We start from the raw sequence: 18066 nt of genomic DNA, 5'->3' as shown, positions 1-18066 counted from the left end.
AAATGGCACAACTCCTATTTGTTGAGCAGCTACCTGGCTTACTTGCAGGCTAATAAGACTAACAAACCCATAGATGTCTGATCTAGGGCCTTTTCCCTCAGTCAAAAGTGATTGATGTCAATTAGCCAGTGAATGAGTTCTTCCTAAGAAAACACTGCATTGCCACTTTCTCCGAGTCTAACAGCTGCAGCACATTAAACTGATTTCATTCCAGCTTTTTTATTTTATTTCATTTCATTTTTAAACTAATTCCACTCTGAGATGTTAGTATTCCCATGGTGACAGCTAGATGTGTTTAGGTGGTGGCTGCTTCTTCCACTTAGTTTTTTTTGTCCCTCTTCTGCAACAGATGGCATTATGTGTCAAGTTTCATTTTATTTTGCTAAGCTTCTGCAATTAGCCTTCACTTGTGAGGCTTTGTGGAAGACAAGAAATCACGATTCCATGAATTTCTCTCAAATTAACTTACAGCATGCTAAAGAGAATAAACAAATCTGCACAACACACAGCTAAAAAATGTGAAGTATTACTGAAAGAGAACTACAAACAATTATGTGGAAAGCTGAATGAGCAAGAATACTTTATTTGGGAAAGAAGAGAACATTCAGGCTTACAGCATCAGTAGGAAGCCTTTTATAATCAATAAAATAACTTACAACATAAATAAAACTCGTATTTGTCAGTAGTTTCAACATACATACAACACTAGACTACATAACATCAGAAGTACACAAATGCATGCCACTGAGTGTCAATCTTCTTAAATGTGTTTATCTTTTATCCTGTTGGAAAGCTCATCATCTGTCAATACGCACACTACTGGTAAAGGCAGAGGCGTGGTCTGTGCTGCTGTGGGTGAGCTATGCTAGTGTTGAGAACTACCTGGAGAGGGTATATGGCATAATTTCTCCCATTTGAATGATTAGATTAAAGGCTGCTTCTAAATTAAGAGGTTGTAGCAGTGCAATTAATCCATAAAAATATATTTCCTTAATCTGGAGGCCAAACTTCCACAGTTGAATAAGCTTATGGTCACAGTAATAGGTGTCAGAGACAATTTAGCATGCAGGAGTGTGAAAACACAATTTATCCATGCTGGTTCTAAGTGATCTTGAACAGTAAACCTCTTTGCTTTCTGTGGGCCTATTATTTAGGCATTTTCTAAATCATCAGGTCTATTTAATGGAAAAATAAAATTTATCAGGCCATTACTGCTTGCATGTATTCACTTAATTTCAGTCCTGGGAAAAGTGTAAAATACATATGTGGTAATGGGCTATTTAATAACAACAAGCAGGGCTGATGAGGTGGCTTGATAATCTGTCCCTGGTGAGTACTAAAGTCCTTAATTCAGTTTCTTGGTGTCTGGCTTTCTAATAGGTGGAGCTCTGGCACTGTCATTGATTTTTGTTTGTTAGCTTGTTATTGTGGGGTTGTTTTGTTAGTTTTTATTGTTCTTTTTTGCCTGATTGTCTTTCCAGGCTACAGGATGACAAGGGGTTATTTTCAGTTGTTGGGGTATAAGAAAGTGGGAACGTACAGTGCAATAAATGCTTTGGCTTCTTGTTTCAAAGCAAAAAAAGCCTTGTTTTTTCCCTTAATACACTCATTTAAGTACGTCCACAAAAGGATTTAATCTTAATAAAAATACAAGGTAGAAAAAGCCTGAAGTAACAATTAGTTGATCATTCCCTACTTTTCCCTATCAAACCATAAATTCTTAAGGAGATAGCTAAACCTATCCAAGCCAGTTCTTAAGGCATGCAATGAATTAGCAGGAAATATCCTTTGTAACTAGCATTAGAAAATGTCATTTCAACTTGGCACCTGTTTAAGGTAGCAGTACACTGAAACTGAGCACACACTGGGAGCTGTGTTGGCACATCAGTATTGGTAAGCTTATTCTATTGTAAATAAAGACAGTAGCTATGGCACATCTTTCATATCTTCACTTTGAAAAGAGACAAGGTAGTCACCTGAAGTAGTTCAGTCAGGGATGTACAGCAGCTGTGAGCTTGTCCCTGAATTTCATCCAGTTTTTGGAAGGCAGCTTTTCAGTCCTCATCTCATCTTCTACTCCTCTACTGAACTCCTGGATCACTCACATCCAATGACAGTCCTCCAGGATTCCATCTTTGGCCATAGATAGATACTCAACAATATCAACATTGCAGACTTAAGATAATTTCCTCAAGTTCTCCTCTTCCTCAAAGTTCTAACTTCATTTTGATGTTAAATTCAGGGAATTCAGTTTTCAACACTGAGAGTGGGACAGTGTAATGTACCTGACGGGCCCATAATCTCACAAAGTTTAGCTCAGTGAGATGGCTACTGTGGACTGGGGCTATGGCCTGTGCATAGACAGACTGAGGCAAAAATCTTTCACAAACTACAGCTGCTGACACCAAGCTTTGTAATCTTCCTTCACGAGTAACACAAAGGATTTTTTTTCCCTCATGCTTAGGTTGCCTACAATGGGGGTTCTCTGTTAATCATTCAGTACAATGTGGACTCAGTGAAGGCACAGCATAGGGAAAATGCAACTACGTGTTCTATTTATAAAGCATTTCTGGTCGAGTAATGCCTAATAGGTTCCTTGAAGTCAGGCCTTCAACACTTCAAATACATGCAATATTGTTTTTTTCCCCAACCTTTTACAATGAAACCAGGCCTTCCAAACAAATTGTATCTGAAGCTGGCTAGCCTGTGAGGGAATCAAGTGATTTAACATTTTTTCTCCATGGATTTTTTTTTTGTTTGTTTGTTTTGTTTTTTGTTTTGTAAACTACAAAGTACTTAAAATAAAGCAAAACAGAAATCCACAGTTACACATGAAAAAGCTTTACCGGCACTCGTGGTGCTCCTTGATAATAGAGCTAAAGGCGTTCTGATGCAGGCTTGTCTTCACTCTTTTTTCCCTTTGTCTTCTGTTGCAAAACCAAACTCTCACGACTTCTTTCTCAAGATTAAGCCCCTCAGCCATCCTCATGATTTCCTGAGAGGAAGGCTTGCTTTGTTCTCCAAAGTGCCTCTCCAGGGCTTCTTTGGCAGCAATACTGGATAAAGGGACAAAATATCGCTTTTAGAAACTTTTCTGACACATTCAGGCTTTTTCTGTAGTAATTCTGGAAATCAGAAATGACAACAGCAGTGTTTTAGCGGTTATCATATTTTCTAAAAATCAAATATCTGCCATAACCTTTCCTTCACAGTCAGCAATGACTAATGTTGAGTGGCACCAAAGACTATTATCTTTCTATAGTGTCAGATGGAATTTGCTTCCTCTTTTTTTTTAATGTGTTCTCAGAAATGAAAGTATCTGCAACATTTTTACATAGGAATAGCAGGACACAACCAGAGAGGGCTTAAGCAGTAGCTATAATTTCTTCGGACACAAGAGGGCACCTTATGCATTATACTGGAAATAATTTGCAAAGGTACGAAATACCTGCTGGAGTTCCTATCGTTTCAACCGTAGTTTTTTGGCGGTCTTTCATTTGTGTGTGCATTTTGCCATACTTAGCAACATTACCAAAACCACCTAATTAATATCATAATGTTCTACACACAGAGAGATGCATAGATACCTTGCTGTTGTGATACAATAAGGAGAAATACTTTCACAGTAAAGGAGCAGAAATTTAGACTGGATATAAGGAAAAGGTTTTTTACAGTAAGGGTTGTGAGATGCTGAAACATTGCCAAGAGAGATGGTGGATGCCCCATCCATGAAGACACTCAAGGTCAGGCTGGGTGGGGTTCAGAGTGCCCTGATTAAGCTGTAGATGTCCCTGTTTATTACAGGGGAGTTGCACTGGATGGCCTTTAAGGTTCCCTTCCAACTCAAACCATTCAGTGATTCTATGAATCATTCTATATGATTCATATTTGAATTATATATGAATATTTTTTGACAAAACGTTTTTTTAAACTTCCTAATAAAAATATAAAATGAAATAGCCTCCACAACTGTAAATTACCACGTCCTTCAAGTCTTCAAACTGAGGTTCTGTACTGGGTATAGTCCTGAGCTTTCCCTCAGCAATCTGTGCCCTTGAAAGCCTGCCATATTTAATAGCCTTAGTGTAATGAGGGTAGATATAAAAGCAGAAATAATAATAAGCTTGATTTCCTAAGCAGCTGTTATAAAGCAAGAACAGAAAATCCTATAATGTTAGTGGAATAGTCATCAGGAGGTTTTTCTAGATCTTGGGAAACACCTGAACAGTGTTGCTCTAAAATCACAGCTATGTAGGCCATAGTGGGTAAGGGTCTGGAACAGTCTTTCTCACTTGAAGAGAAGCTGAGAAAAAAAAAAAAAAAAAGGTCTTCCATGAGTAAAATTTTGTCCCTAGTGAAGTGCTTTGATTAGCAAATGAGCAATGAAACATTTTACATCCCCTGTTCACTCCTAGCTGAGAAGCATCCTCTTAGAGGAATATATACTTTGAAAGACAGAAAGAATTTATATCTTCATTTTCTTTCTTATATCAAAGGCAATATAATTCAAAAAAGCAAAGCTCAAGATGAGTGTGAGAGGAGAAGATATGAGTTGTCATTGTGAGGCCATAGAGCAGCCTACATCTCTGGGAGATGGCACTGCACAGAGAACATAATTGCTATCCGAAGAACAGGCACTTTGCTGTGAGAGGTAGGGCCTGACTGTGCCAAGTTTGTGCCCTAAAGTGGCCAAATCCCCTTTCTGTGGAAGAATACTACAGCCTCTTGGAGGTGCACAGCAGTGAATTCTTCTTCACCAACAATTGCAAGAGTCTAGGATACTGAAAAGAAAAGGGTATACCTCACCATCTCTTGCATCGTGTTCTTTGTTTTCCCTATTAGTTAATTATTTTTCAATCATCCGGATATCTGTTGGAAAGACCACACAGCAAGCTACATGAGGCCCAGGGGGCTCCTGGAATCCATTGATGATAACTTTCTGGTTCAAGTATTGGACAGACCTACCAGAGGTGAAGCGTTGCTGTACCTGCTGCTCACCAGTGTGGAGGAGATCATTAAAGGCGTTAAGGCTAGAGGCAGCCTGGGCTGCAGTGATCATGCACTAGTTGAGTTTGTGATCTTGAGGAATGTGGGCCTGGCAAAGAGCGGGGTCAGGACCCTGAACTTTAAAAGAGCAAACTAATCTGTTCAAGGAATTGTTGGCCAAGATAACCTGGGATGTTGTCCTTAAAGAGAAAGATGTTGAGGAGAGATGGCTACTCTTCAAGGATGCCTTTCTGAGAGCACAAGAAATCTCCATCCCTCTAAGTAAGAAAGCAGGGCAGAGGAGGCAGGAAACTGGCATGGCTCATCAAAGACATGCTGGGCATACTGAGGGCAAAGAAAGGTGCATACAAGTGCTAGAAACAAGGGCATATCACCTGGGAGGAATACAGGGATGACATCTGGACTTGCAGACATGGGATCAGGAAAGCCCAGGCTCAGGCAACACTGAATTGGCAAGGGATGTGAAAAATAATATGAAGACATTCTACAGGTACATCAGCCAGAAGACACAGGACAAAATGGGTGTACCTCCTTTGGTAAATGATAATGGAGAACTGGATTCAATGGACAAAGAGAAGGATGAGGTAGTGAATAAGTTCCCTGCCTTGGTCTTCACTGGCAACCAGGATTCTAATATTTCTCATGTCCCTGAGCCCTGCATCCCTAAACCTCTAGGTGAGGACCAGGTCAGTAAATCCTCCCTCACTGTAAGGGCAGAGCAAGTCCAAGACCACCTCATGAGACTGAATGTGTACAAGCCTATGGGGCCGGATGGCATGCATCCCAGCATTCTGAAGGAGCTGGCTGAGGTGGTTGCTGAGCACTCTCCATCATATTTGAAAAATTGTGGATGTCAGGTGAGGTCCCAGATCATGGGAGGAAGGGACACATCACTCCCATTTATAAGAAAGGGAGCAAGGCTGTGGATGCCCCATCCCTGGATGTGTTCAAAGCCAGGTTGGATGGGGCCCTGGGCAGCCTGATCTAGTATTAAATGTGGAGGTTGGTGGCCCTGCCTGTGGCAGTGGGGGAGGGGGAGGGTGGGGTTGGAAATTCATCATCTTTGATGTCCCTTCCAAGCTGGGCCATTCTGTGATTTTGTGATGATGAATTACCAGCCAGCTTGATATCAATTTCCCGGAAAATTATGCAATTTCATCTGATATAATGTAGAAATTTCCATAAACAAAAAATCCAAGATGGTTTGCATCTATTTACTCTATCAAAATTGTAAAATTGGGTCAGACTTGGAATGTTTTCACATGTAAGTATGCTGTCATATTTTGAAAAGCCACTAATTGGGAAACGTATTGTGCTCGGAGCCCGCTGGGGTTTCATAGGGAGGTAGGTGTGCTTTTATTTTTCACTGGAATGTTTCAAAATAGTTTATCCTTCATTAACTATTCACAAATAGAAAACAACACTTTGATTTCAACACCCCAGAATGAAACTTCTTAGCTGAAGGCATTTCTAACATGTAACCTCATAAATATGTATAACCTTATGGTAGTTCTGCGCTTCCTCTTCCGCTCATTCACGCCGACTTTTTCATTGTATAAAGCTGCATTAAAAACAAAACAAAACAAAAACAAAAGAGCAGTTAACTTCCACGGGGGACAGAAACTGAGTGCAATCATCACTGGAAAAAATAAAGTTTGCCTTTCTTTGAAGACAGAAGAAAGTGTAACAGATACTACTGCTGAATAACGAGAGTGCACCACAGAGCTATACTTTTTTTTTTTTGAGAGGCTTGGTCATTTTAACTCCAGTTACAAACAGTTATAAGCAAAAGCAGCTGCAAAAGCACTGTCTCTGCCTCTGTGCCTGCATACCTGGGGAGACGTGTCACTCCACTCATTTTACGTACTTTCCTCCTAATCAGCAGCAGTATGCAACCTGGATCCATTTCCATACCCCTCAGCTATCTCACTCTCCTTCTTCAGAAATGAGGCTCTGTTTTCCATCCCATTTATTCACGCTCCCCGCTTTCTGCTGGACAAGTCACCCTTGCTTTCCAGAGGCCACTGCCTTACTGTGCAGCTCACGCCTGCATCAGTGCGAACAAAGTCAGCAGCTGCTACACATTGCAAACCCCTTACAAGTAATCCTTACAGCGTGCTGACCACATTAAGGAGAGTTTCTGGTTTCATTTGGTTCAAAGGAAACTGAACTGCATGGCAGAAACAGCTGCTTAACAATGTTTCCTACTGCTGAATGTAATGGAAAATCCAAAAGGCAGTATTAAATCTCTTTCTTCCTGTTCTAGGTGAGTGCTGCACAGCAACAGCCCTGGCTTTCACGGTCACCTCCAGGCATGCCACCTCCCCTCATCTCAATTTGTTCTGAATGAATTCAGATGAAAAGGCTGTCCTTTAAAATTACCTGTCTCCTTCACATCAACCAACTTGTTCTCAATCAGCTTAGCCTAGAAAACCTCAGGACTCTCTATACACACAGAAATTAACCAGGCAAAAGGAAGGGAATCCTCTAGTAGCAAAAAGGTCACATTAAAAAAAAAATATATATATATATCTATGCCATGCTATTCTTCTTCAGGGCTTTAAAGAGCACTGCCTCGGCTGAACATGAATTCTGTACCCCATGGTCACATCTTAAACACTAGGCAATAGTAGGAAGTCCTCTGCTAGTGGAGCTCCAGCTCAGTGCTTCATGGGCTGTCCTGCAGATCCTAAAGTAGAGGTAATGACTATGAGTAAAGGAATAGAACTAGTTCATTGCAATGAGACCGAAGGAAATGACTTCCAGCAAGCAAACGGTGTTTCTGTTGTTCTGTAGTCTCCATGCCTTACAGTTTACCCATCCGAATACTTTTTGCTCACCCAAAAAAGACACCAAAATTTAATACCTACCATCTGCACATCTTAATATCTAAAACTAGTTAAGCAAAATTCTCAGTTTATGGAAGGCACATGTTAGTCTTGCAAAGTATTTATGGGACTGTCATCTACTTGCAGTCAATACTTAGCAGATTTCAACTCTACCTCCCACTTGTTCTGCTTCTTCCAGCCATTTGGACAGTATTGATTTCAGTTTGCATGCATTCTTAAAGCTCAGCTGCAAGTTCTCAAAGCGGCAAATGGTAGTTTGACTGAATTCGGAGCCATGCACAGCAGCCAGTGCTTCACCAACGTTGGTTTGTGTATAACCTGTCAAAATTAAGAGGAAAAAGTCACTCTGGAGCTTTCTACAGAGGGTGACTGTTCTTGAGCCACTGAGCCCCTCATTGTGGACTCTAGGAACCTCGTGTTACTGTGGTGCATGCACTGAGCACTGGTAAGGCCACACCTCGAGTACTGTGTTCAGTTTTGGACCCTTCACTACAGTGCTTCAAGGCCCTGGAGTGTGTCCAGAGAAGGGCAGCAAAGCTGGTGTGGGGTTTTCAGCACAAGTCTTGCAGGGGGTGGCTGAAGAAACTAGGTTTGTTCAGTCTGGAGAAGAGGAGGCTTAGGGGAGACCTTATCACTCTCTACAACTGCCTGAAAGGAGGTGGTGACAAGGTGGGAGTCAGACTCTTCTCCCAGGTAACAGAAAGGAGGTAATGTTCTCAAGTTGTACCAAGTGAGATTTGGGTTGAATGTTATGGAAAATCTATTATCAGAAAGTGAGATCGGGTGCTGGCACAGGCTGCCCAGGGAGGTGGTGGTATCACCATCTCTGGAAGCATTCAAGAACCACATGGATGTGGCACTGAGGGACACAGTGGGCACAGTGGGGATGGGATGGTGCTTGGACTAGGTGACCTTAGTGCTCTTTCCAGACTTAGTGATCCTATGATTCTATGATCATTTTGTAGAGTTCTTGGGCTGACTTTCAGCTCACCTTAGGCTGTGCCCAGGCTTGTGCTGATTTCGTAAGTTTTACATCTCTGTGATGAGGGATCTCAGAACTATCCAGATCCCATACATTTCTGTAGGTGATGCAGTGGCATTAAGCTACTTTTTGTCAACCCTGCTGGTCTCCTGTTATCTGTTCTGATGGCTGAACAGAAACAAACATAATAGTGCTGCACTTTACTCATAAGCTCCAAGAACCCCTTTCAGTGCACTGACCAGTCTGTCTTGTCTTCCTGCCTGCCTACACCTGAGCCAGGATAGGCACAACCTATTTAGGTGCCAAATGTCTCACAAGGCTGCTTTTTTGCTTCCCATTCGACTTCACTGTGTCTCTCAGTCCCAGATCCACAGTCCATATTAACTCTGCCTTCTCTCATAAAGATCAACCTCAGATCACTTTTCCTCCATAAATTACATTTTTCCCACTAATGTGTTAAGCTCAGCCTCACCACCTTTGAGCCATTTCTTTACATCAGAGCAAGTTTTGCTTCCTCACAAATTACTGCATCAAGATACAGTAATAATTATAGTGACTGATAGCATGAGGCCCAGATAATCTTTCCTGTGCTTCATTTGACACTGAACATGATATACAACAAAACTACCTAGGTTACAAATTTTATTTTAAAACATAAATTTCTGCTTTAGTCCTTATTTTTATACAGCAAAATGCAGCACAAGAGATTTCTAGTGGTTGAGATAATGCATAGATACCTGTAACAAATGTGTAAATGTTTTTTTACATTAAAAAGGTGATTTTTTGTAGGATGCCCTACAATTGTAATTATACAATATAATTTTATAAGCAATAACATCAAAATTGCATCATTTTGTTTGGAGAACCCAATATTCAGCTCACCAGAGACCCACCAATGCAGTTCATCTTACATCACCCTTGCTAGTTATCAGACAGCAACAAAGAAATCACTTGCTGCTGTACATATGCTATGGCACCAGAAAATAAAGCTGGAAGAGCTAGTTCCCTGCTGTTGTGAAATATTTGCCATGGATGTCATCCATCTTGCATACTGAAGTAACATGACACCACCTTGTGTGATGGAGCACTTCACCAGGAAAGGAATGGGTACAAAAGGTTAGCTCATGGGCTGCTCTCAGCTGCAGAAAATCTGTAGCTGTATGAAATAACATACCTGTCACCGAATGGAACTTAATGAACAAGAATAAATTTTGTTTGCTCTTGTGAGCGAGACAAATAATTCATAAAGAAGGGATATTTAAAGTTACCTTTGGCACAGTAAGATGCAAAAAGCTGACATTTATTAATTCTTTGAAAGTTTTCTAGGAATGGAGGAAGTTTAGTCATAGCAGAAGGGATTAAAGTTATTGTGAGACAAGTGCATGGCACAGACCATCAAATATTTAGAAATAATAGGGATCTCCTTGGAAATGTTCAGCCTTTTGTTGGCTAGCTAAAAGCACATACCCAGCTTAATTCTCCGCAGTTTGAATTCGTTAGCGAATTTCTCCAGTTCCCTGATTTCAGGGGAATCCATGTCGACAGGCTCTTCCACAGACTTGCTTTTCCTGCGGAATTCCTGCTTGAAGTCTGCAGCTGTGGGATCATCGCTGAGGAGGGTCTGGTGCATTGGTGTGAAGCTGTGACCCAGGGCACAGGAGCTGGCACTCAGGGCATGCTCCGGGAACTTATAAAGGCAAGGGGTCAGGCTACCTGGGCAAAACCCAAAAGAAAACTAAATATAGTTATTCTGCAACATTATTAAAAAGGTGCCTTTGTAATCTCATAGCCAAAGCTCATAATATTTTTTTTATATTTTTTATGAAACATGCATGAAAGGCTACTCAAGAGAGAGGGCTTCCAGAAGACCAAGTTTTTCTCTTGTCCCCACATACAAAAGCAGAACAACATCTACTTTCTCATCTCACAGCCATTGCATTGGCAAAGTAGATTGCAAACAGTCCAGACATCAACAAATATTAATCCAGATGTCCAGGCAAGATACACTGTAGGTCAGTCTGAAATTAATGCTTCCTATTTATTTCCACAGGCACTATAACAGAGCCCAACAACACTACTTGATAGAGCAAATTCTGAGCTACGTGATTCTAGTTCTCAACAATCACCACTATTAGCTATGCATTTTCTCCAGTGATGAACTCTATGCCAAACTAATAGAAATCTTTACCAGCAGAAGTGACCCACTATTTCACAGCTGCTCTAATGATGTCATTGCTAAAAAAATGTTGTCTGTGCAGTCCATCTTCCATCAACCCAAACAGATGGAAGTCAGAAGGTTCCAAATCCAGACTAAGTAGTGGGTCAGTTCAGTGAAGAAAGACAATGTGCTCCACAGTCTTCAGCTGGCACAGGGCCTTGCATTATTGTGTTGCAAGAAAGAGGCTGTTTAATTCTCTGACCTGACTCTGGAAGTTTGAGTCTTCAGCTTAGTCAGGGTCATCATGCAGTGGTCAGAGTTTCAGGAAATCCAGAAGGATCACACCTTTACTATCCCAAAAGACAGTGAACATTACTTTATCTTCTGAGGACAGAAAATTGAACTTTTTCTTCAATTGGGAATTCACATCACTATTCCATGGACTACTGCTTTGACTCTGACTTGTAGTGGTGACACCACATCTCATCACCAGCAATGATGTCCTCCAGGAAACTGTTACTTTCAGCCCAGTATTGGTCAAAAAGTTCCTGACAAACTTGCATGCAATGTTGTTTCTATTTCTGCGTGAACATTCATGGGACTTACCTGTCACAAACTTTGCACTATTCCAACATCAGCACCATTGTTTCCAATGCTCTGCTATTCAGCTCCATCTATAGCTCCCTGATAATAATCTGCCAATTCATGAAGAATTTTGCGATGTGATAGCTGTGTGTGGCCATACAGAATGTGGCTTGTCTTTCATTTCACTGTCACCACTGCTGAAATGCACCAGCCACTGCCTCACTGTGCTCACATGCACTGTTTGGTCCCCATAAACATTCAGCAAGCACTGATGAACATCATTGTGTGCTATTTTTTTCCTCATGGAAAAATTCAGTGTCACACCTTTCCTTCATATGAACTTCCATGCCAGACATCATTTTGTCAGACTTCCCCTCTGTGACCATCTCACACTCTGTGACCATAATATCAACATCTGCCTCTGACATCATGAGCCAACATAATAACATGGGAGACATTACTTCCAGAGTAGCCCTTGTGTCTTGGTTAAGGTTTAACATAAGATTTGTTTGAGGAAAACTCAGAGAAAAACAATGACCATTCTATCTTAAAAAGAAATTGCCTAAGGATAAAGCTACCTTGTGCTACTTTTTGTTTGTGTTTAACAGACTTAACAAGGAAGTTCAACAGGAGTGAAAGCTCTTTTTTAGCTAGGTATTGCACCTATGTAGAAAGAATTTCCAACTTGAAGGAGAGAAGGCATACTTATTAAGAAGAAACAGGAAAAATGAACCCTCCTTAGTGTTACCTGAAGTGAACAACAATCTCTTTACCTGAAGTGAACAACAATCTCTAAGCCCTCAGGAAGTTCTCGATTTTCTAAATGATGCAAACATTTGCAGCAGAACTCAGTTTCATTAGCAACCCCTCCACATTCCTCTTCTACTTGTTTTCTTTACTGCTCTGTCTTTATTGCTAGAGGTTCTACCCCACTGGAACATATATTATACATTTCACACAGAAAAAAACAAAAACAAAAACAAAAACAAAAACAAAGAAATAAGGGAAAGGGTAAGAAAAAGAGAAAGACTTGCTTTGCAATGTGCTGACACCATTTACTACATTGGGATGTGGCATGCTGCATGTCTGTAAGATGCGGCTCTGGGAGAGACTTGCTGATAGCATCTCTGGAGTTGCTGGCTTGATGCCTAGAGACAAAGGATATTGAAGGAAGGAAAGGAGAAAGATGAAGATGCATTTATTTTGGAACAAAACAAAATAAACTTCCAAGCAATACCTATTTTTAATATCTATTGCTTAATACCTATGGATTTTACCTGGGTTTCTGCACAATGCCAGGAACACTTACAACGAACATGAATTTATCCATGTGATGAGAACATTTGAATATTTGCACTACTATCTGTCTCTAAGAAGTCCCTATGAGGATATATTCATCCATGCTGATTTACTGTAGTATTTTCATCAATCTTAAGTGAAATCAAACATGGAGTTTGATCTGGATTGTCTTCTGGGTTGCATGTTAATTTAGCTCTGTTTCACTGAACACTACTTAAACTTGCACAGAGTAACTTACTTAGCCTCATATGGGAGTGGGATGCTAGAATACATGATGATCTGTATGAAAATAATTTATACTGCCTTATAGGAGTTGGAAAATCATACACTGACTGAAAGTGTTTCTGGCCTTAAAGGCTATCCAAATGTCTTTAAACTGGTAAAAAGTATAAAAATAAGAAAATTACTTTTGATTGTAGCTCTCTGTTTCTAATCTTGATCCTAAATTTTGTTGTTATTAAATACAAGGTTAATGCTCATGATGCTACTTATATTATGATTCTATACACACTAGATCATCTTAGGCACAGAATATTTGCCTTGACATCTTTATGACAGAAATATGGTAGCTAACAGTAGCTTCAGTAAACACTGTGTAGACTCATTGCTTTGCTTTTCCCATTTGATCCTGGTATCTGGAGAGAAAAGAAAGAGTAGGATCCAGGACCCCCGTTATTGGTAATACTCCCGTCTATCAGATAAGTAATTCCTGCTCCCTTTAAAGGCAAAGAGGACATAGTTAAGCAAAAAGAGCAACACTGCCCTTGTCTTAAAGAAAGAAGTAAGATACAGAGTGCTGAGAGACAGAGAGTTTTAAGTTTAAGGCACTGAACACTAATTTGCTAACCTCTTTTGTAGTGCCTTAACTCCAGTCCTGTCTTTAAATGAGTGTTTTGAACTTATCTCCCTAAATGAAAGTTGACCAAACTCATTATGCTAATAGCTCATTCAATTGAGGCTGCCTCTTACCTGCCATCACCCCATAGGTAGAGGGTTGGTTTCCATAGTGACAGGAGGGCACAGAGTAGTGAAGTCCTGCTGACATATTTCCCAAAGTCATCATGGCAAAATGGAGATGGGAACATTTGGGAGTTTGGATCAAAGACAAAACAGACGGGACTGGTAAGAAAACGCATGAGGATTCAAAGATACATCCTTTCAGTTCAGAGTTGGACAATATCCTTGTATATAGTTCTCCTGTAAAAATTTACTCTGGGACATATCCATCTAGCAATCTCTGGGGAGAAAAAGTCAGCAGTTTATAGCTCGGTGAGATGAAGAGATGGGTATTTCAGGTCTATGCTCAGCAATCTCCCAGTGCCTGAAGAATTGGACAATTTGTCATTCATTGCAAAATACATGGTTGTTTTCCATGTGTAAGTAGGCAGCAGAAATACATACAATCCCCTCTAACAACCATTGAAAAGATTAATATTGGGAATTCATAATTGTGAACGTGAGAAGCTGAACTTCAGATCACACATTCCAGTTGTTCAGAGCAATATGGTTAATTAGGGATTAGTATCTGTTCTTTTAGAACAGTGATCATAGCTGTAAAATGCCATTTACACTTTTACACATACAAACACTACTGGAATAGTCATACCCATACAACTCTAAGTTCATCCAAAAGAGAGATTGAATTAATAATACCCATGCATGTAGAGCAATGCAACTTTTCCACTGATATAATAACTAGGTGCTTACATGTAGGTGTTTCTTTTTCTATTATTATTTCAAAAACCATAATCAATATAATTTTTATGCTCAAAAATTGCCATTTCCAACTAATAAGGATTTAATACAAGGTAGGGAGGAAGATGCTATTTGAATTAAATAATATCAACTTAACTGCAGAGAATACTGCAGAATACTAGCTATACAATACAATATACTTCTTAAACAGAAGTATACTCATCTTTATTTAATAATACAGGATGATTAATGCATGCTGTTTAATAAATTTCTACATTTAAGATACAATATTATTCATAATTCTCTATTTCTACTGTTTTGCACAAGCTTTCTTTATCTGTTTCCACCAAAATGGCATTATTTAATGCAATTTCTGGATCTACATATGAAATTCTGTAAGCTTACTCACTGTAAGCAGCACCTTCTGTCACTTCTGTTCTCAGATGGTCACCTGCTAGATGTGAGGCTGTGAAGAAAATTCCACTGATAACTATGGTCCTTGAATTTTAATTACTAAGTATGGAAAACCTAAAACACACCTGTGGATGCTTTTTGTGGCACTGCTTGTCACCCCATATATTTTTTGTAGATCAGAACAAGATGGATAAATAAACAATCTAGAAAACACTGCTATGATACAGATAAATTATTATGGCTTTTAATTCTGTTATTCCCTACTTTCACTGCTACCCAAAAACTGTGTTAGGATATTTGAGCTTCCCGACTGGAGTATGAGATTGCATTATGTATTACCGATGCTCAGTCTTCATTATTTACATGCTTTTACATATTGTTAAAATATTTTATTTCCAATGCATTTCAGCAAACAGATTCTTCTGGAGGTTTCAAATAAAGCTCTTACCTTTATGTAGATTCAAATAAATCAAAGTCATTTATATTCCTGAAAGTTTTCAGTAACTCCTGTATTGCAGAATACCACTTCAGAAGATCTGAGGCTGCAAAAAAAACTGTCTCCCTGTCTCTGATAGTTTATTGTTTAAATGCAATTATTTGGATTATACACGCAAACAGAAATTTCCAAAATGTAGATAAGATTTCTGTCACCAGTGTTGATCATTAGATGTTATTTTATTCAGGAGGTAATTTGTTTTTTTTTTTCCTCTCCCTTCTTGAAAGCTCCCACAAGTAATATTACACCTGTTTTATATCATTTTCCATCTAAAGTTATTTATATGACCAAAATTTGCGATTGCACAGAAAACAGACTTTAAAATATTTACAGGACACCACTGAAGACTATGTAGGCACAAAAAAAAAAGTCAGCATTAAACCTGTTCTGAGTTACTGTGGTGACTGATTTTAGCCTAATATTTTAATAAACTGGGAGAAAGTTAAAATTTGGCTGAAATGCAAACGTTTAGAGTGTTACTGATTTATGCATGATGCAGCTTTGTGAAAATGCTTCCACTTTAAAGTAGTTTCAGACTCACATAGCACTGATATCAAACACTTTAAATATTGTAAAACTTGATGCACAAATATCATCTAAAAGCACTACAAACGAGCATTACAGAGAGCAATATTATTTTTAAAAAGTACCTGTGGAGACAACATTGGTCGCATGGTTAGAAACGGGCAGGCACTCTGCTGCGCTGTGATGCATTATCAGAGGCAGGGAGGGAGAAGAGTCAGAATTCAAGGGTACAAAATTGTCGGATGAAGCAAACGCTTGGCAAGTCATGCCCTCAAACAAGTGAAAGGCAAAGAGTCACCTTTCCCCTTTTTCTAACTGAACAGGTCCTGAGCGATTAACGGCAGCTCCCACTCTACTCCAGTCTTTGCACTTGTATATACATATACAGAAGGACTCCAGAGAACAGGGAGGTCGTGTGCAGGTATTTATACCACTAGAAAATCCCTTTATCCATTTTAATGTTCTTTTCCCAGCAATATTGCCGTCCTGCTATAGAGCCTCCTTCCTTCCCACACAAACACAATACGTGTCCAATTAGCAGGGGGAGAAGAAGAGGGAAACCAGAGACACGATTTGACAGATATTTTCAATTAGGTCTTTTGTGAAGAACAATGACCAGAAAAAAAATATATAAAAGCGTTGTCTCCAAAGTCGGTAGCCATCAGACAGGTACGTTTAATACTAAGTAGGTTTCCACAGTTAACACCTGCCCCTGGAATCTCATCCATACAATTGTGTGGAAGACAACCTGGCTGAGAGCTCAATCAAAAGTCTGCAGAAGTCAAGAGTTATAGCAAAATACTCCAAGTTAACTTAATTCCCAACAGTGATCACTTGTCTTGTCATACAAGTATAAATAACAGATGCGCAATATGGGAAAACTCTGTCAGAGAGGAAGCTGCTGAGCAGATAGCTTTACTTAAGCAAGATCTGTTAAATGTTTACCTAACATAAACTCTTGTAAAATCCCATAGTAATACATAAAATTCATTCACAGCTCCTATTGCTAATTTATATTACCACAGCATCTATAGTCTCATACAGAGTGTTCTGGCCTTTAATTCTACTAGATACCGAGTAAAAGCTGAATATTTTAAAAAAAAAAAAAAAAATCACTGTTTCAGTGATTTGCTGTCACGAGACTGGAATGACTTCAGAGTAGTAGTAAAGAGCATTCATATTAACCAGTAAATGATGAAAAATCACTGCAGTACACCAGAGTCATATATTCTATGCGTATGACGGGCTAAAAAATGAAGCAGATGGTCCATTTCATTTATTTTACTGTTTAGGAGATAAAATGTATTGATTTGAATTATGCTTTTGTATTTTTATTTTTTTGTAACTAAAGATGGTCAGAGCATAAAGATTGCAATACTTTGAGGTTAAGCCTCCTTCTTTGGTATTCCAAACTGGTTCAGATACCTGAATTAGGATTCTGGTGGAACAGACTTCACATGTGTTGCACACATAGCAGAGATCATATATTTTATCAGGTTGTTTTTGTCTTTGTTTTTTGCTTTTTGTTTTTCCATGCAGAATTCTTGATATTATGCTTGTATTTTGTGAAAGGCTGTGTTTATGCGTGTTGAGAAATTTCAGAATTACAGCAGATAGCAAATCACATATGTGCTTTAGCAGTGGTGAAGCTCTAAGTTCATAACTACTATCCATATATGCACTTCTACATTTCAGAATTTACAAAAACTTTGAAGTAGTAATTATGACATTATGGAAGATAGTGCCAATAAATGAAATGTCATTTGTATTAGTTTGGACTTGGCTCTATGTATATTAAAGTCTGTGAACTGATGTGCACATTGCATTGACTAATGAATGAGAACTGAGCCTTAAAGTCTAGCATTTCATTCAGCTGAGCATGTATTTGGAACACATGAAATTTTCAGATCAGGGCAATGCACAGAAGGAAACTAAGACAAAGTCAATAGCACTGACATTGTTTTTGACATCTTACAAACAGCTCTGAAATAGTATTTCCCTCTTATGACATAAATAATTTCTTAGCTCCAATGGTAGATCTTGGCACACTTACCAA

The 18066-nt window shown here is 39.2% G+C and overlaps 1 protein-coding gene across 2 annotated transcripts; it reads right to left on the bottom strand.

Moving 5' to 3' along the window:
* Positions 1-2842: 2842 nt before the first annotated feature.
* On the bottom strand, positions 2843-16277 carry POU1F1 (POU class 1 homeobox 1). 2 transcript variants are annotated; one of them, XM_072354819.1, is made up of 7 exons: positions 16136-16277; positions 14755-14757; positions 13850-13918; positions 10306-10551; positions 8010-8174; positions 6508-6568; positions 2843-3056 (listed from the first exon to the last, which is right to left on the bottom strand). In XM_072354819.1, the coding sequence occupies exons 1-7, from the start codon at positions 16275-16277 to the stop codon at positions 2843-2845; spliced, it is 900 nt and encodes a 299-aa protein (XP_072210920.1). The 2 variants fall into 2 exon arrangements, with proteins under 2 accessions (XP_072210920.1, XP_072210911.1); XM_072354810.1 differs by lacking the exon at positions 14755-14757 and having other exon boundaries at positions 13850-13999.
* Between the last annotated feature and the right edge of the window lie 1789 nt (positions 16278-18066).

The sequence above is a fragment of the Excalfactoria chinensis genome, chromosome 1 (genome assembly GCF_039878825.1).
Source record: "Excalfactoria chinensis isolate bCotChi1 chromosome 1, bCotChi1.hap2, whole genome shotgun sequence".
NCBI classification, from domain to species: Eukaryota; Metazoa; Chordata; class Aves; order Galliformes; family Phasianidae; genus Excalfactoria; species Excalfactoria chinensis.
Note: the sequence above shows the minus strand (reverse complement) of the source record. Positions and strands in the feature narration are given on the sequence as shown.